The 20668-nt window shown below is 40.5% G+C and overlaps 1 protein-coding gene across 1 annotated transcript in view; it reads left to right on the top strand.

Annotated features, from left to right (window-relative positions):
* The window catches only part of Arfgef3 (ARFGEF family member 3), a 165182-nt gene that overhangs the window by 47613 nt on the left and 96901 nt on the right, over window positions 1-20668 (top strand). Inside the window, exon 5 of the mRNA XM_031380518.1 lies at window positions 19336-19404. Coding sequence (XP_031236378.1) covers window positions 19336-19404 — 69 coding nt within the window. The remainder of the gene's footprint in view (window positions 1-19335; window positions 19405-20668) is intronic.

The following is a 20668-nucleotide window of genomic DNA, read 5'->3' as shown; positions in this document are numbered from 1 at the left end:
TTCTTAACTCTGGAAAAACTACCAAAATCAAGAATCCCTCCTAATGGTTGGCATGTGTCATGATCTGTAACTAAATGTTGGGTAGGAAAAGGTAGATTTTACCCAAGAACAACACCATGCCCACAGAAGCACAGCATAAACTAACAAGATGGCTTGTAATATTGTCTGCTCTGTTCCCGCCTAAGGGAACATTGTAGAGTAATATTTGAGAGCAGTTCGTTCCGAGTAGTAGTTGTTTTTCTCCTAAGCATGCACTATAAGGATTTGTCTTAGACAAAGAATTTCAGATTTTAGGTTTCAGTTTCTCCACTAGAAGAGACTGACTTGAGTACTGCCCTGGCTTGACCTAACTGTGTTGGTGGATGATTTAGGTACTGATCAAAAACTCAGACTCTGAGGTACACTTGCTGAGCTTGACCTTCCTTCTTCTAGTCATAGCAGAACATCCTGAGACAGAGCTCTTTACTGTTCTTTGTCTTGACTCTCTGCTCTTTGATTTTCTCTCTCTCTTTCTTCCTTTCCTCTCTTTCTTTCTTTCTTTCTTCCTTTCTTCCTGGGCTACAGAGTTTCTCTGTGTTGCATTGGCTATCCTGGAACTTGTTCTGTAGAACAAGCTGGCCTTGAACTCAAGGACTTCCTCTTCTTTAATACTACTACCAACCCAATAAAATTATACTAAGGATGCAGCCTGCCAAAAAGCAAGCTCTTTGAACATTTTTGTATTCCTGATGCCACTGCTTCCTGCCTCGCCTCAGTGGGAGGTCTAGGAAAAGGTACTTTTCTTAGGCTCCCAAGTGAGTCTTAGAGACAGCAGACAGTGAGAACCTGATGGCTGGTTTTTATGGTCTAGTTTACGTTTAACTTTTTTACTTCTGTAGCATGCCAGTTTTGCCTTATCCTTTGATCTACTTTGGCAGCTGTGTGCTAGCTACTCAGATAAACCAGGCCGTACCCACATATCTGTTTTACTTCTCCATTGCCTCTGTGACATTCATTTGTGTATATTTATTTCTGTGTATGCATTAGGGGTTTTTAAATTCAGGAATAATGTATACATGTAGAAACCAGAGACTGACATCAGATGTCTTCCTTGTTTTCCTCCTTGTATTTTGATACAAGGTCTCTCACTGAACCTGGAGCTTTCTTCCTGATTCACCGTTTCAGGTATTCACCATCATGGCTGGTCCAGAAAAAGCTTTTAAAATAAAACATGATAGACATATTCAGATGTTTGTCTAGACTTACTTCTCTCATGAGAGATACTTCTTTACTATGTCTGTTCATAGTACGCTTCTACAAAACACCCTACTGATACCCACAGAACATGGCTTCCATTCTGAGTTCTGAGTCTCATTAATAAAAGAATTTAGAAAGGGACTCAGAAAGAAGCCCTAGTATAATTTCATTAAACTTTAAAATGAAAACAAGGCAGGTAAGCTGTGATCTCAGCAGCTGTTGGGAGGAGAGAGCTGTAGGGGAAAAGACAGATAGAAGGCCATGCCTTTTAGAGTTAGGATCCAGGAAAGCCAGCATGTTCAGTGATGGAGGTTGTCCACCAACTGTAAGGCCAAAGGGAAGCAAGCTTCAGAGAAAGAATTAGAAATAGAAGAGTCTCAGGAAAAGCAGACTTAGGCTTTTCGCCAGTATCGAAAGGAAAACAAGCTAAAAAGAAGGAAAAGGAAAAACTACACTTTTTTGAGTTAGAGCTCTGAAAAGTGGCCAGGCTCAGCAGTGCTGCAAGATGGCCCTGTAAGCAGCTGCACTGTGGGTGGGGCTTCTGCGGAGGATGAGGACAGTATCTCATCAAGGGCGGAATTATTCCTGCTATCTCCTTAGCACTTCTCCCAGTGAATCAGAATTCCTCTGGGCAGTCTCTTGGGCAGGTGAGTGACAAGCACAGTCAGATTGATTCTTAAGGGAGAAATAGTAATTGGGGGAAAACAGAATGACATGTCTGTACCGGGGCCAGAGGGAGAATTCAGACTCTACTCTTTTGTTGAGGAAGGAGTACCTTTCACTTAATGGGTCTTGAGAAATCCTTGATAGCTCCACTAATTTATATGGCATTTTAAATTCTTTTATTGTTGTTTTTCTTTATGATTATAATTTTCTTTATTTACATTTCAAATGATATCTCCTTTCCCAGTTTCCCCTCCAGAAAAAAAAAAATCCCTGTCCCCTCACCCCTCCCCCTGCTCACCACCCCACCCTCTCCCACCTCCTGGCCCTGGCATTCCCCTACACTGGGGCATAGAACTTCAAGGGCCAAGGGCCTCTCCTCCCACTGATGACTGACTAGGCCATCCTCTGCTACACATGCTGCTGGAGCCATGAGTCCCACCATGTGTACTCTGTGGTTAGTGGTTTAGTCTCTGGGAGCTCTGGGGTACTAGTTAGTTCATATTGTTGTTCCTCCTATGGGGAAGGAGCAGCTATGGCATTTACTTTTCTCATTTAAGTGGGACAGTGGGTGGGGGTGACAGAGATTCAATGGCCTATGAGCCTGCTAACTTCCTGAGATACTTTCTTTTAAGTTTCTATCACGGATTTTATTTACATACCTACTGTTAGTATTTATAGCCATGAAAAACTGAATCAGATCACACTCCTAAGAATATGTAACCAGAATATTTAATTCCCGGAAAGAAGAATATTGCAGTTTCTCTTTTAGAGATTTTCAAAAGAGAAAGCAGAAATTAGCTGATAATGAAAGTCAGGATTGCAAGGATAGCAGCTCATCTCATTTAGAAAGATTATAGACTTTCAGTCAAAGGTTAAAACAAATCAATGATGCGTGGTTCTAACAAATTGAATAGGAATATTAAATCACTTAGTATGAGAGCTGATCCACACAGTTATACTGTTTAACAGGAGGTAGAGAGAAAGCAATTTTGATTTATTGAAATGGCCATTAAACATTTGATAACTTGAACAAATAAAGTACCAGGACTATAGAGAATCAGAAAAGTAGGTTTCTCTAAAGAAAGACCACCTATGGGATAGATTCATAGATGGCCACAGACTATGTAACATTTAAGCTAAATGCATGTCTGCTTTGGTAACATTTTCCCTTGCTATGTGCATTCCTGTAAATGCCATACAGATTTTAAAGGAGCCATAAACATAACTAATGCTATCTCTGACTGGAGTAGTTAGGACTTCCCTTCTTTGTTATGGATAACCTTTAGTGAGGTTATTAACTGATATAGCTGGCTTAACCTTCAAAGACTGGAAAGAATTATGGCTGGCCTTCTGCCTCTGAAGCCAAAGAGAAAGACATGAACATTGTATCTAGGGAGTGCAGGCTTTGGTGATAAGAAAGGATAGGACACATGACCCTCAAAAGCCATTTGAGAGTTCTGTTATCAGATGTATGACTTTATGTATATCTGTAGATAATAAAGATGAATGCCAGTGGATAATTATAATTTTCAAAGGAGAAATGACACAGGCTAATTATTTAAAATGTATTATGTGTCAGACACTTGGAAAGTACTTTACATTCATACCAAGTCAAATAGCTAGTAAAATAACAGAGTCAGTATTGAACTGTAATTCAGCCAGAGGAGAAATCTGTTCTTTAAAACAGTGGATTCCCACGTCTGCTAAGTCTCCCCTGACAGATCTGCAGGTGGTAGACATTACTGTTCCCATTATGTAGATGGTTGAAGAGAAACTTTAAGACACCAGTTACAATAGGGGAAAGCTAGAAGTTGCGGAGACTCTTGTGTTTTCAGTATCCCCCTGGAGTAATAATCTGTCCTCGGTCACTCTATGAGATTCAAATTGGATTTTGTAATCTTGTTAGTCAAGCTCTAACAATACCACAGAAAGGTGTCATGTACAGCCTCTGACAATAGCACAATAAAATGTCATGTGGTTTTTATAAATGTTGGTTTTTTCCAATGACATGCAGCCACTGAAGAAGAAAGCAACTAATGCTGTTGGATGTGTGTGTGTTTGATGAAGAGGTAGAAAGGGGAAGGGAAGAGCATCTATCCTAAAGTGTTCTTCTATGACAAAGCCTACCTGATTCATCCAGCTCAGTAAGAAAAGTCCTGGACATGGAACCTATGCACAGTTTGGCTGGCAGGTCTGAGCCTTGGGCTGTGCACTTGGAACTCTGTTGTTAGAAAGCAGGTAAAGTATGTTTCTGAATGTGCTCCAACATTACAGTCAGCCCTTGTGGTGAAAGGAAGAAAAAAGACTACACAAAAGGGCCAGTTTTGTTTTTTATTTTCCTTTTTGCAGAGCTGAAGATGAAACTCTAGACCTTTGTACACACTAGACACACATTTTATCACTGAGCTACACCCCTAGCCTGGAAGGATTATGTTTGTTTCCTCTCAGTAATATTTTTTTCATATATGTGTGTGTGTGTGTGCATTCATGTGAGCACTCATGATTGTATTCATTTCTCAAGAAACCATCTTTTTTTTTTGATACAGAGTCTCTCACTGAGATATGGGGTTTATTGATTCAGCCATTCTGATTAGCCAACAAGACCCAGGTTCCTAGTTGTCTCTACCACCCTAGCACTGGGATTACATGAACATATCAGACTCGTGTCTTTATGCTCATTCACAGAGCAAGCACTTCGTCTCCAGAGCTGTCCTTCCAGTTCTCAATAATATATTAAAGGAAAGTCCTTCGCTGAGATATTTATCCAAACAGTTATACATTTATCCAGTGGCTTGATTCTTTGTTGTGGTGGTGGTAGTTTGTTATTTGTTGTTTGGTTGGTTTGATTTGGTTTTGAGATAGGGTTTATCTGTGTAGCTTTGGCTTTCTTAGAATTCACTCTATAGACCAGGCTGGCCTTGAACTCACAGAGATCTACCTACTGAAAGGCATGTACCACCAGGCTATGGCTTGACATTTTTAACACTAGGCAACTGGTCTTCTATGGAAAGAATGATCGTTAGCAATGCTTGAGGCTAAAATGACTGAGTTGATTACCTTCATGTATCAAGGGGCAAAGAAAGCCCTTCTTACCATAGGCCGTGACGATGCTTATGAAGATTTATAGCAGCCTTTGGCAGTAAGGGAAAATCAAATGCTTTATGAAAAATGTGTGACCCCACAATGTGCTGTTGTTGGAGACTGTGTATAACTCCTTAGCTGCTGAGGGTGGAGGTGAGTCTAACAACCTCACAGAATACTGTTCCAGCAGTGTGATGATGGGATGTTTCTCCTAAGTAATTTGTTTTTATACAGCTTTCCTTCCTGCTGCTAAAGTTGACTGAGATAAGGTTTTTCTACCTGGCACACACGTTTATACAATACTAATTATATTTTCCTTCTTTCTCTTTTACTCTTTGAAATAATTGCCTTAGGCAGATGATTATAAAGAAGGGAACATGCAAAAGTCCTAACTGTAAATTTTTTCTTTAAATAGTTTGTTCATTCTTCGTGAGATAAGGTTTCCATATTATCTATTAATTTCTTAATAAGTGTCACCATGTCTAGGTGCTGTACCACTTGGATATACTAGAGAACTACTCTAACTTAATGTTTTAAAACTCTCCCACTGCGATCAGAAGTTAAGCACAGAAGTAAGCTCTCAATGTTTACTGTGAGTGTTCTAGAATTCTGAGTTCTTAAGAGAGTGGAAAAACACTTCAATAATTCCAATCTCTTATTCAATAAATTTTTTGTTGTTATTTTGTGTGGGTTGTGTGTGTGTGTATGTGTGCACACGTGAGTATGTACCAGGCACAATGCTGGGCTCAGATGATCCTATGGCATGAGTAAAATGAAACCAGAGCCACGTAAAAACTCTTCGGAGGTTAAAGATTAAGGCAGAAGTCAATAAAATATAAAAGAACACCCAAACCATAATAAGCACAATGACAACACAGTCCAACGACTAGAAAAATATTTATAAAAAGGCCTGAGGGAGGGCAGGTATAAAGGACGTGAATGAAGGTTCATCTGAAGAAGTAGGTTTTAGAGAGGAAATTATCTAAAAGGCATAAGTCAGCACCCAGAGAGCAGGACAACCATACCCAAAGGGAAGCAAAAGAGGAGCAAAGGACCAAGGCTCACTTCAGCTAAAACAAGGAAGAACTGTACTCTGCCATAAATTATGGGAAGGAATTTTCTTTCCCATAAATTTGGGCCAATATTGCTTGGACAATATCTGTGAGAAACCCTCATTTCTTGGCATTGTTTGTTTTATACTCCACAATGGTTCCCCCTCCCTAGCCATCCGGTGCAGGAGTGATAAGTAGTGAAGAAGGAGAAGGAAGAAGAACGAAAACATTTCTGCTTGCTTAAGATAGATTAGAACTTGGTCACAGGCCAATAGAGAGTAGGCTTGAAGGTGTAGTCTTCAGTCTGAACAGCCATGTGCAGAATTCTGTTCTTGACACAAGTCAACTGGAGGCAACTGGAAGTCTAGCAAGACACCTAGCGCATGAAAATCTGGCTTGTTTTTCCCCAGGGTTATTCCCTCTGCTTCCTTTGGGTCTGCTTTAGTTGCACTTTTCTCAGAGGGAAGGGATGAAGATGCATTTAGTTGTGCATGAGGTCAGCTAGAGCCCTACAATAGCCTGTTCAGGGAAAAATGTGCATTAAAAATCTCTCCAGCTAGTGATTCCTAAATTCTGATTCAGGCATGGGTAGAAATTTCACTAGTTAGTAAGTAAAAACTAATTATAGGCTTAGTGGTTTTTATCCCTTTGGTGTGTAGCAGAGCAGCTGGCAGCTCACTAATTGCCTATTAACTTGGTTATTAACTAATAAAGATGAGAAGGAAACACATGTGTTTTTTAAGTGGTGCACCAAAATAAACAAAGAAAAATGGGACAGACAAAATTGTAATTACAGGTGAGAATATGGGTTCAAAAATGAAAATATTTTAGATTTGTAGTTTAGAATCAAAGTAGCCTATATTATCAGATCATCTCTGTATCAAAAGTGCATCAAACTGGCATGATTCAGTTTACTGCTAGGTTTAAACAGCCACTGGAGCAGGACTCTTTCAGCCTTTTAGATTTTCTGGAAAGGCTACGTATATGGGCTGGGAGTTAACCTGGTCTTAAATGTATCACCTTTGAAAGGTCAATCAAACTTCCAAATATTTGAGCCAACTGCAGAGCCAACAATAATTTCAATGATGAAACATAATGAAGGAATAGAAGTTTCTTCCTGTAGGGGAAAAATGTACACATGCATATCCATGTGCACAAAAACATCATAAAAATAAAAGAAGTGCTTATTTCTATCACTGATAGGCTTTATTTTTGTTCTATATATAAATATATAAAATATATACCTATAAACTCCAAGCATGAGCCAGAACACTGGAAATATCGTGTTTCATGAGTTTGTTCTGCATTTCTCTTTTTCATCTTGTACTCTCCAGACTGCTTAAACCAGGGTAATTTTTTTTCTATAGTAAAAGAATGTAGGGGAGAAGGAATGGGATGAGGAACAGTTGGAGGGTGGATCGGGAGGGGGATAACGAATGGAGTGTAAAGAAAGGTTAAGTAATAATAATATTAATAATGACTGTATATCCTCATATATATTTCTAGTGCCTAAAGTACAAACTTGTACTTACTGAATTACAGCTGTCTCGCTTTTTAAAAAGATAGTTTTGTAGATTATTATGTGTAAATTGCCCTGTCAGGTCCAGTGGATAGACTGCAGAATCATTCCTTACCTACATCACTGGGCTTTTATTTTCTTCTAGATGGAAGTCGTAATTTGGATGTTTTAGAAGAGTTTGTAATTATTAAATGGTTTACAGAGAATCAGTTTGACTCTATCCCTTTGATAGCTACCCCAAGAGGCTTGCCTGGGACATATTCAAGTCAGTACTAAAATGATTAAAAGCCCCAAAGCTTATAGATGCAGAGATTACCTGAGGTAGTAGCCCCATCTTGAGGCTGGTCCCAGCAGGAAAGCGAAAGGACTAGAGTAAGCATGTCAGTGCACTTTGATTTCTTAAAATCCAGCTAAGAGATTAAGTCACAACAAGCTTGCAAAGCTGTGTGTGCATGAGTGTGTGTACCATAAGGAACTTTTAAAATTCAATGGTTTTTCAAGTGCACTGGTTCACTCACTGTATCAGTCAGTTTTCTTTCAGTGACAAACTATCTGAGAAAGTCACCTTTCTTGGGACCATGGTTATCTGATTCTGGTGTTTTTTAACCTCTAGCAGAGCAGAGTGTCATAGTGAGAATCACATGGGAGAGCAAAGCTGAGTACCTCATGGTGGCAGAGAGAGAGAATGGGGTAAGGTCTTCTTTCCAGGCATTCTTCCAGTGAACTAAGGTCCTCCATCCCTCTCCACCTCCTAAGAGTTTCGCTAAAGCCCAATGGACACTAGAGACTGGGTGACTTAAGCCTTGAATACATGAACTTTTGGGAGATATTTGATCTCCCAGTTATGTTTAGCCTTTCACACATGTTTAGCCTTTGTAATACAAAGTTAGCATCTATAAACTTCATGTTTAAGAGCCACACAACTGAGTTATAAAATTATGGAGAAGGAGAAGAAAGAGGAGGAAGAGGAGGAGGAGGAGGAGGAGAGGAAGAGGAAGAAGAAGAAGAAAAGAAGAAGAAGAAGAAGAATCCCCAAACCCTTATAAAGTTTTAAGTAAGCTTACAGTTTTGAATTGCACTAGATTCATGACTGTCATAAGCTACATGTGATATAACACTCAAAAAGTAATTTTTTACCTACATGTATCAACTATGTAGAGTTAAAAGTAAAGCATTCAAAGGCTTGTTATGTAGTAGGAAAGAGATAAATAGCCACACACTTACCATAATTCAACCTTTGTGGTTCGACCAGTGGGGTTTGAAATCCAAGTAGGAATGTAGAACCAAATATGACTGCATTCTTGTCCTTAAATCCTAAACAATATAGTGTAATAATTATTTATATATTATTTATGTTGAGTCAGATATTACATGTAATCTAGAGATGATCTGAAATTTGTGAGGGTGTCGATAGATTTTATGCAAATACTATGCTGCTTTGAATACACAATTTGAGCACTCATAGGCATTGACATCTGTGTGAGGCTCTGGAATTGATATCTCCTGAAAACTAAGGGACAGCTGTATTCATCTATGATACTTAGAAGGTGAAAATAAGAGTTAAAACATAGAGAAATGTAGCTTCTAAAAATGGATTTGTAAAACTACTAGTTAGAAATCATAGTTATGAGGAATTTAGAAGGGGGAATAGGAACAGAAGTGATTTGTTTAGTTGCTGAAGGTCATCAGTAACCCTATCGTAATTAATATTTATGTACGTTCCAGGAACATCACCAGCATAGTATTTCCTAAAATTTGGTAATCAGGGCCTATGTAATGAATATCAATAACTTATTGCAAGTACAACCAATGAAGGCCATATGTAAACCTGGAGCATAGCTGCAAACTAAGAAGGAGTCTGAAGGAATTTGCAAGTTGGATATCTAAGCACTCTAGCCAAATCTGCGATGACTATAAACAACTCTAAATATCTCAGAAGAGACATTTCTTAGAACCATGGCAAGTTGATCTAGAAGAGAAAGTTTAATTGGGTTAAGACTAGTGAATTTTTATATCATAAGATGAAATGACATGATTGGAATTATAGCTCAACCACCCATTTCTGTCTGCAGTTTCAGTCTGGTGGAACTGGTGGACTGGTAGATATTTCAAGCTATATTCACAAGATGTGGATGTGAATAATCCAGAAATAGTGGTTCTTATCTGGGGCAGTTTTGTCTTTAAGGAAACATTTGTATGTGTCTGGGAGATACTTTGATGATTACAGTTGGTAAGGAAGAAGCTACCACTGTCATCTATTGCATAGATACCCAAGATGCTGTGAATTATCCACAATGCACAGGATCCTTCCCCCAAAGAATTACTCCAGCCCACATTGTTCACAGTGCTGAGACTGAGCAAACATGATAGACATAGGTAAAGATGATTATCCTTGACATCTACATTTTAAGCTTTAAAAAACGAAATGTCCTTTGAAATTCTGTGTGCCTTTTTTGAGACTCCTTCTTTCTGAAGGCAATTTTACCATCTCACTGTCTCTCGAAGGTGGAGGCTGCTTTGCTGATTGTGCATGGAAAGACACAATCCTAAAGAACATCACTGGATTTTCCATTCTTATTGCTACAAACTTAAATCAAAGGAAGATAGAAAGCGTTTCCTAAAGGAGAAAATTTTGCAATGCTTTTTTAATTGTAAAAATTCAGACTGGTGAACATGAGATGCCAAAATGAACAGCCAGAATGGGGTTCTGAGATGTTCTGGGCATTCTGACTTCCTCCACAGAGAAGGATTGATGAGTGAGTGACTGCCCTTCCCAGGACGGGCTGTATTCACTTTCTCAGTAACTTACTTAGTTTATTAGCTTGCTTTATATACACTTCATAATTTTAAATTATACTTCACATTTTTAAAATGAGATCATAGACTCTTCAAGAAACATTTATGTAAAATTTATTTTTAATAATTATACAAAGATAAAGATATTTCTATATCTTCTATGTTCACCCATGTCCCTCAGGAGCTTTGGAATCATATTGACTTCCTCAAATTAGCTTACTTCTTAGTACCTTTTTAGGTAGTACCTTTCTGTCTTCCCTGAATTTAATTAATCAATTATGTACATTACCAAAGTTAGGTTTAGAGTCAGAGTTTTACAACTTGGGTATTATGTAGGAAGCCTGGATAACCTATGTGTTTCCCCAGGGGAATGTTCTCCATAGCTTATTGTGATCTTTTATTTTATGATCATCTTCATGCCAGATGTAAGGTCTGGGGGATGGAGGTGCATGCCCACTACCTAGTCATGAATCTGACCTCTTGTCCATCTCAGTATTTGTTGCATAAGTGGAAATTGGTTGCCACCCTGTGACTTTAATAGCTAGTCGTCTGTTCTGCACTCCTGGGTATCCTGGAAATGATGGGGAAGGATGCATTTGGAATCCTAACAGAGATGGCTTCTTTTCCTGGAAATGACGGGGAAGGATGCATTTGGAATCCTAACAGAGATGGCTTCTTTTCCTGGAAATGATGGGGAAGGATGCATTTGGAATCCTAACAGAGATGGCTTCTTTTCCTGGAAATGACGGGGAAGGGTGCATTTGGAATCCTAACAGAGATGGCTTCTTTTCCTGGAAATGACGGAGAAGGATGCATTTGGAATCCTAACAGAGATGGCTTCTTTTTTCTTTTTTTTTAAACCATAGTATATTCTTTGTTCATGAATTATTATTTTAGCTACATAAAACCATGAGATAAATGTAGTTACTTAATTCACATATACACTGTAGAGTGATCAAATCAGAATAACACATTTCTACCTCCTTAAACATTTAAACACTCCTTTGATTATCAGGTTGATTATACTAATTGCATATACTCACTAGAAACAATTAGATTTTTCCATATAATGGAGAAATAGATGCTCCTTAAAGTAATCAGTATGCACATCTTATTACTGTGTGTTTGGAGACTTCAAGCACCATTTTCTAGTAATTCATAAAATACTGTAGTAATTACTATGAGCTAATGGTGCCAATAGGCTATATAACACTAGATCCTATTCTGTCTGTCTTACTGAGCCTTGATATCTATTATCCAACCTTCTTCCACCTTTCTCAGCCTCCAAGAACCATGATTATACATTCTGATAGACTTCCTAAAGCATGCACATATGCCAGAGAGCAAGCATAACATATCTTTCTGTGTCTGAGTTATTTCACGTCACGTAACATCCTGCAATGTACTCTGTTTTGCTGTTAATAATAGTATCCTTTTAATAATAGTATCCTTGGAGAGGCCCTTGGCCCTGTGAAGGTTCTATGCCCCAGTGTAGGGGAATGCCAGGGCCAGTAAGCAGGAGGGTGTGGGATGGTGAGCCTGGGGAGGGAAAGGGAACGGGCTTTGTTTTAGTTTTTGTTATTTATTTTATTTAAGTTAATTTTATTTATTTTTGGAGGGAAACCTGGGAAAGGAGATATTGTAAATAAATAAAACATCTAATAAAAAATAGAAAAAATAACAGTATCCTTAAAACAAAGCAAAACAACAACAACAAAAATAAATGCATTCATTCATAAACAGTTGTGGGGTGTGGAAGAAGCCTGGAGTGAATGAAACCTTGAGTGAATGTACACTGCTGATTTGATTGGAGTCCTGTTGTGGAGGGCTGCAATGCCTCATCCCTACAGGAGTAGCAGAGCCTTCTCCAGGCAGAGCTGAGAAGAATGGCAAAGACTTCTTTAGGGTTTCTATGTGGATGCTGACCATGTCCATCATCCAACCTCCCTCCACCTTTCTCAGCCTCCAAGAACCACGATCATACATTCCAATAGACTACCTAAAGCATGCACAAATGCCAGAGAACAAGCATTACATATCTTTACACTCTAGTTTGAATAGCTAAAAGTCTGGATTGGTGATTAAACTGTAGTACAGAAAATATGCACCATAGCTCTCTCCACCCAGATATTTATAGCACAAGATCTGTTCCTGACAAAGAATGCTTCTACAGAGAGTACTTAATTCTACCTCCTTGATTTAGCTGTGTGCTATAACCCCATCTTCTGCTCAACTGTGTATCATAAGTATTCTGAGCTTCTGACTTCTGTGGTTTCTTCATCGGATTGCCACGTCCACCGATCTCAGCTCTTAGGTACACTTACTCATCTCTGTGTTTGTCTTTTCTTCATTTTCTCGCTGCTCTAGTCAGGTCAAGTCCCTGGAAATGTGCAAAGACTTGGCAAACAGTCATACAATTTAGAATTACAACTTACAGTGTTGGGAAACAGGAGTAAGTTTTCTTTTTAAAAGTTAATTTATTTTTTACACTCCATATTTTATTCTGCCCCCCATCCACCCTCCGACTATTACATCCCATACCTCCTCCCAACCCCCTAGCTCCACGTGGATGTCCCCACCCCCATCCCACCTGATCTCTAAACTCCCTGGGGCCTCCAGTCTCTTGAGGGTTAGGTGCATCATCTCTGAATGAACACAAACCCGGAAGCCCTCTACTGTATGTGTGTTGGGGGCCTCATATCAGCTGGTGTATGCTGTCTGTTTGGTGGTCCAGTGTTTGAGAGATCTCAGGGGTCCAGATTAATTGAGACTGCCTATCCTCCTACAGGGTTGCCCTTCTCCTCCGCTTCTTTCAGCCTTCCCTAATTCAACAACAGGGGTCAGCTGTGTCTGTTTATTAGTTGGGTGTAAATATCTGCATCTGACTCTTTCAGCTGCTTGTAGGGACTTTCAGAGGGCAGACATGATAGGTCCCTTTTTGTGAGAGCTCCATAGTGTCAGGCCTTGGGGCCTCCCCTTCAGCTGGATCCCACTTTGGGCCTGTCACTGGACCTTTTTTCCTCAGGCTCCTCTTTATTTCCATCCCTGTAATTCTTTCAGACAGGAACAATTATGGATCAGAGTTGTGACTGTGGGATGGCAATCCCATCCCTCACTTGATGTCCTGTCTTCCTGCTGGAGGTGGGCTCTATAAGTTCCCTCTCCCTACTGTCAGGCATTTCATCTAAGATCCTTCCCTCTGAGTCCTGAAAGTCTCTCACCTCCCAGGTCTCTGGTGATTCTGGAGCGTCCCCCCAACCTCCTATTTCCCGAAGTTGCCTGTTTCCATTCTTTCTGCTGGCCCTCAGGGCTTCAGTCCTTTTCCCTCACCCAATACCAGATCCATCACTATATATGTGATTATGTATGTGAAGGACAGTCTTAGAAGAACAATACAGAAAGAGTAGAGGGATGTTTCATGGAAAATATTCCTGGGTATATTGTTGTACAAAGTGAGGTATTTCTTGCCAGGGTTCTGAGCATCTTTAGTGGGGGCTTTCCAAATCTTAATTACCAGCTTGGCCACCTAGACTTGCAGGATTGCAGAGTAAAGACCACTCAATCTGAGATGCTTGGAACGAAAAGTGTTTTAGCTGTTTGAATTTCTCAGGTTTGGGGAATATTTGTGTAGACTTTACCAGTTGAGAATCTCTACTCCAAAAATCCAAAGTCTGAAATGCTCTAAAATCCAAAACTGTTTGGAGGTGTGCATTCAGAGTTTTTGACTTGGAAGTCTCCGATTTTTCATTTAAGGATGTGTGTTTTCGCGTGTGTGCGCACACGCGCGTGCGTGTGCGTGTGTATGTGTGTGTGTGTGTGCGTGTGTGTGTGTGTATGTTAAAAACTGCCTCTAGATAATTACAATGAAGTTTTCAGAATACTGTTCTTGTGTGCCATTAGGCCTCCTAACTATCTTGTGTACGCACATTATAATAATGACTTAGGGCATAGACTTAGAGTCTCACTGAGATTCTGTGAGTCTGATCACTCATACGTAGAACACAGAGAAAATACTAATCATAGATGAGGACCCACAGCGATTCCCAACAAATACTGAAGCCAAGCCAAGACGACATCAAGAGAGATTTTACTACCAAGAGCTTAGTATTCAATGAGAGGGCCCTGAAAGGGGGCACACAGTAAAGCAGCATATGTAAACTTCCCTGAAGAATGGCTATCTATATCAGACTCTTGAAGATTCTTTCTTTTGGGGATCATTTATAGCTGTTTCAGTAAGGTTTTATGTTATGTATTATAAGAAATTTACCTCTGTTCTACAAAATAGGCTATATTAACAATATATAACAGAGTGCATAGAAAATGTATGGGAACGTGGAGCTGAGAGATTTCAGGGGACTGACTAGAATAGTAAAGATATGGTGGGAGGGGTGGCAGTGGTAAGGTGACACCCAGCTTCCAACTGTAGGCAGCCACTTGTAGTTTCCTAATCCCTTCCTCAAATGGATTTGAGTCATTTGCCACCACTGGAAACACTGGGATCTGTCTGTAACTCCATCTGTATGTTTAGTGCCTTCTTTCCTGCTTCAATTCCATTTTGTTCTAGTATGTCTACTTTTAATACTTACTAGCCTAAAGGTAATATGAGGGAAATAATTTGTATGGGATATTTGATTATGCTTGCTTTAGATTTTTGACTCTGGGCATAAGAGTGCCACTTCCCATGGGCTAAGCATGTTCAAAACACCACAACCATATTTTTGGATTCTCTTTTTAATGTATACACACACACACACACACACACACACACACACACACACATAATGATCATACCACCCCTACTTCTCTCCAGTTCCTCCTGGATCTCTCAGTTTGATGTTGTCTTTTCAAAAAGTGTAAGTGCTTGTGCTCAATTATAATAAATCAGTTGTATTCCAATGTGTGTGTGTGTGTGTGTGTGTGTGTGTGTGTGTGTAGGTGTTCTTATGTGTGTGCAGGGCTGAGTGTAGGAGGCCTCTCACTGGCCTGAAACTTTCCAGATAGGCTAGTCTGGCTGGTCAATGACACTCATGGACCTATCTGTCCATCTCCACCTCCTTACCACTGAGATATGTCACCATGCTCAGCACTTTGTTACATGTGTCTGTGGCCTGAACTCATCCCTCTGCTTGCATGGCAAACACTTTATAACTAAGCTATCTCCCCAGCCCAAATTTCTCTTTACCATTCTAATTGCAATCATTTCAAACCCAGATTCCTAGATAGATTTGTGGTTAAGAAATTACTTCTTATGCATAATCAGCTATTCAATTATTTTATTTTTAAAGGGACTTTGAATTTTTAGTGCCATGGTAATATGCTTTCTCTCCCCATGGATGCCTTTTTCGCTTTCATTTTTTTCCCTCTTTGCTTGTTTATTAAGGCAGTGCCAGCCAGTTTGATTGCTAGGTGCTGCCTGTGACTCAATCTCTTGCTGTTAGTTCTAATTTAGTCAGTATACCGTTGAGAGTGATGTATTTCTAACAGAATTGCCCTCAGTATTTAGGTACTCTTGTTTTCCTTAAAGCCAACTTGCTCAGAGTGATAATGCAAACCTTTGCCTGCTCATTACCCAAAGAAAGCCAGACAAAATAAATTAATTTGCTGTCACCCTATGTTTCCTATACCCTGCTTGTGCTATGATCTGATGGATTGATGCTTGCTGAGCACGGGGGCAGAACAGTCATTCCATTTATCATTTTTGCTCCTTGCTACATCAGCCTGGCTACATACCTTGTGAGACTTGGGAGGCCCCAGGATTAAGACCCCGTGTGTTTTTCACACAATAAACTGCCTTATTGATGTGCCTTACTTCCTCACAGTTTTTTTTTCACTTTTTCCAGACAGCTCAGAGAATCAGTGAATACTAGTAGGTAGAAACTGGTGTGCAAAAGCCTGTCCTCTCCAGCGTTCCCAGGGCTAGGACTGGGTAGGAGATCCCAGTTCTCTATGCACCCTGGCTGAGGGCCTCACTCGGAGTGTGCTGGGATGCTCTGGTGCTAAATTTCCTGACACATACAGAAATGAGTTTCCTATATTTATTTCCTCTTGAGACTTTTTCTCTGAATACTACCAATTTATAATCCTCACTGCCCCCCCTACCCCATAGCTGCCTGATTCTCAGACCAGATGCCTAAATGAAGCCATTACTCCTGAATATTGTCAGATTTTACATTCTTTCAAAATCTACTTTTTGACACCTCACATGAATTCATGGGGAGCTGGAAAGCAGAAACCGAATTGGCAGCCCTTTGAGTAATGTTAATAGTTAACCAGTTGAGACAAATATTTGCCTCCAGCATCTTAAAAGGTATTAGTCATTGCCAGCCTTTATTGCCAATATTCTCAAACCCACAAATCCAGCTGGAACAAGAGACCAAAGACATCACTGCTACCTCTACCCATTATCTTCCTAAGCTTCCTTCCCTCTGCCAGACACATGGTATAAAACAAGAAGTAAAGGAGGCTGCGCAGTGTGACAAAATATTTAAGCAAGAAAGAATTAGATGGGTACACAATGAGCAGCAAAGCATAAGTGAAGAGTATAAATAACAAAATAAGCCAGTAAATTATGAGATGGGTGCATGTTCAAGATGTAACAGAGGCCATGTGAAGGAAGGTCTTGGAGGGAAGGGGACCTCCAAGGTGGTAACACTTGAGTTGAAAGCTGAAAGATGAGACCCATGGAAGTCCATGAAAGGAGCCTTACAGAAACCACATAAGATACCCAAGGGCAGAGGCTTCAGGCTACACACTAGGCTTGTGCATTATGGAGGCACAGAAGATGGAAACTCCTTTCAAACAAGTACTGAGAGGACTCTGTTGTCCTCACCCTTCCTTGCCTACCAAGCCCAGCTTCAAAGATGGCCATTATAGGATATCCATATCATCCATATCCCATAGGGTCAAGGAACATATTTTTCTTCTGGCCCCAATGACACTGAACCACTTTTTGTCTGGAGTCAACTATATGGATTAAAAAAAAAAAAACTGGGGAGAAAATCCACAAGTAACGTATCTAATCTGGTGATACCAGTTGACAAAAAAAGGAAAGGCAAAAGGAAGGAAGGAAGGAAGGAAGGAAGGAAGGAAGGAAGGAAGGAAGGAAGGAAGGAAGGAAGAAAACCAGAGAAAGAGGGAAAAAAGAAAAGAAAAATTCTTTCTTTCTTTAGTTATGTACAGAAGGAGACTCTGACCCCAACCCCCAAATTAGCTTGAATTGACTGAGAAAGAGTTCTTTCTATACCAGGCAATTATGCCATTAGTTTTTGATGTGGTGGTTAAGTACATATCCTATATTATGTACTTATGTATATGTTTGGGTTTCTGTGTTCTTTCATGAAGAGAACTAGATAAGGAAAGTCCCAGAGGTTGTCTCTGGCAGGCCATACTGCACAGCTGTTGGGTGCAGAGGCAAACAACAGACTACAGCACTTCCTTATCTGTTCTTCTCCAGCAATAAAAGTCAGAAGCCAAGGAGAGGTGAGAGTCTAGATTTCTGTCTGCAAAAATAGATGTGATTCTTAAAAGCCAGGGGCTCTTATTGATTAGTTCCCTAATAGCTCTGTTAGTAGAAAGAAGAATATTTAATGTGTCTTTAAAGATCTTCTGAATGCCATCAACCATTTATCCTTAGGGAAGAAAGGGAATCCAGGACCAGAAAATAAGAAAATTCCATGCACCATCCTGAGGGTAGTTTTAGGAGCGAGAAGAATGGTATAAAAATGTCTAATCCCATGTGGTTTGGGGAAGGGGTAAGACCAGGCAGCCACAGTGGTATTTCAGTCTAGGCACAGAAGAGGAAGAAGGTGCAGGCAATGTTGCACAGTGGTTTAGCATATAGAGTCAAGTTATTTAAGCTCAAATCAGTGATCCTTGTCATCTTAAGCACCCTATTTTATCATTCTGAGATTCAGCTCTCTTATCAGTAAGAGAATCAATCATTATAACACATTTTAAAATTAACTGAAATAATCCATGAGATGTGACCTGCCATTTCCTGCCGCGGTCGTTTTCCCTGGTCCTTAGTATCAGTTGTGACTGGCATGATTGTTGGACAGACGTCGGGACTGTGGAGAGGTGCTGCCTGTTGCCAGTCTCGCACCGTCCTTTTTTGGGTTATGTTTCTCCTGCTCTGGTTGTAGCAGAGACCACTGTGTTTTGATGTGTCACTCTGTCTGGAAGGCTTGTCAGGTCTTTTTCTGACTTTTAAGGACCCTTTATTCATGTGGACCACAGCAGTGCAGCAGTGGGTTCACAGTCTTTCTGTTTAAAGCCTGCCCTCTTGTTTACTAGGAACTCTGTGTCTGGTAATTAGAGATCAGTGGTGGGACAAAAACTCTGACCTGTACTGTGACACACACGAAGACTCAAATATGAACATTGCACATACACACAGATAGCATTCACGAAGGAAGGAGGAGAGTTTAAAGCAAAGGAATCATAAATATACATAGGACTGCACAGATAGCCTGTGAGAATTGTCTTAGTTGATGTTCTGTTGCTGTGAAGAGACACCATGACCAAGGCAACTCTTATAGAGCATTTAACTTGGAATTTGTTTCTGTTTCAGAGGGTTAGTCCATAATCATCCTGGCAAGAAGCAGACAGGCATGGTGCTGGAACAGTAGCTGAGAGCTTTACATCCTGATCCACAGGCAGCAATCAGAGAGGAGTGGGGAGGGGAAGGAAAGGGGAGAGGGAGAGGGAAAAGAAAAAGAGCTGGTATTCTCGGGCATGGGGTATGGGCTTTTAAAACTCAAAGCCCACTCTCACCCCTGTGACACTCCTCACTCAACAGAGACATACCTACTCCAGCAAGGACACACTTCCTAATCCTTTGAAACAGTTATTCAACTGGAGACTAAGCGTGCAAATATATGAACCTGGGTAGGGGGGGATGTCATTCTCATTCAAACCACCATACAAACATACTCCTGTATTTTAACCCCGTCTCTCCCTTCTTCCCTCACTTCTCGGTGGCTCTAGGTTTTACTGTGCATCACCTACACCCCGACATTTGACATGAATGGGAGTGCTGTGCTGAAGATCGCAGAGGTGAGTACCATCTGTTTGTGCCTGATGCTCACTGCTGCTTTCCCTCTGACTGAGGGGGTACCTGACTCGATCTGAGTAGCCGCAAAGAGACTATCTGATCACTTCTCTGCTGATGGTGAAGAGTTTCTGCTGGTTTACTTTGTGGGTTGTGTGGCTGTGTGGCTGACTGGAGTATTCCTGATGTCATGGGTCTTGGGGCTCTGCATGCTTAGGTGTGCTTCACTTGAGTAAATTGCAAAGCATTTTCTGTTTAAAAATCATTTTTTATTAGATACTTTCTTTATTTACATGTCATATGATTTCTCCTTTCCCAGTTTCCCCTCCAAAAAACAAAACAAAACAAAAAAACAACAAGAACAAACCCCTGTTGCCTCCCCCCTCACCCTGTGTACCACTCCACCCTCTCCCCCTTATTGGCCCTGGCATTCCCCTACTCTGGGGCACAGAATCTTCACAGGGCCAAGGGCCTCTCCTCCCATTGATGACCGACTTTGCAATCCTCTACTATACACATGCTGCCACAACAATCAGTCCCACCATGTATACTCCTTGGTTGCTGGTTGAGTCCCTGGGAGCTCTGAGGGTACTAGTTAGTTCATATTGTTGTTTGTCCTAAGGGGCTGCAAACCCCTCGGCTCCATAGGTCCTTTCTCTAACTCCTTCATTGAGGACCCTGTACTCATTTCAATGGATGGCTGTGAGCCTCTACATCTGTATTAGTCAGGTACTGTCAGAGCCTCTCAGGAGATAGCTATATCAGGCTGGCTTGTCCTTCCTTCAATCTCTGCTCCATAGTTATTCTCTACAGATGCTGGAGAGGTTGTGGAGAAAGAGGAACACTCCTTCATTGCTGGTGGGATTGCAAGCTGGTACAACCACTCTGGAAATCAGTTTGGTGGTTCCTCTGGAAATTGGACATAGTTCTACCAGAGGACCCAGCTATACCACTCGGGCATATACCCAGAAGATCCGCCAACATGTAATAAGGACACATGCTCCACCATGTTCATAGCAGCCTTATTTTTAATAGCCAGAAACTGGAAACAACCCAGAAGTCCCTCAACAGAGGAATGGATACAGAAAATGTGGTACATCTACACAATGGAGTACTACTCAGCTATTAAAAACAATGGATTTATGATATTCTTAGGGAAATGGATGGATCTGGAGAATATCATCCTGAGTGAGGTAACCCAATCACAAAAGAAAACACATGATATACACTCTCTGATAAGTGGTTATTAGCCCAGAAGTTTAGAATAAA

The sequence above is a fragment of the Mastomys coucha genome, unplaced genomic scaffold (assembly GCF_008632895.1).
Source record: "Mastomys coucha isolate ucsf_1 unplaced genomic scaffold, UCSF_Mcou_1 pScaffold2, whole genome shotgun sequence".
Classification (NCBI taxonomy): domain Eukaryota; kingdom Metazoa; phylum Chordata; class Mammalia; order Rodentia; family Muridae; genus Mastomys; species Mastomys coucha.
Note: the sequence above shows the minus strand (reverse complement) of the source record. Positions and strands in the feature narration are given on the sequence as shown.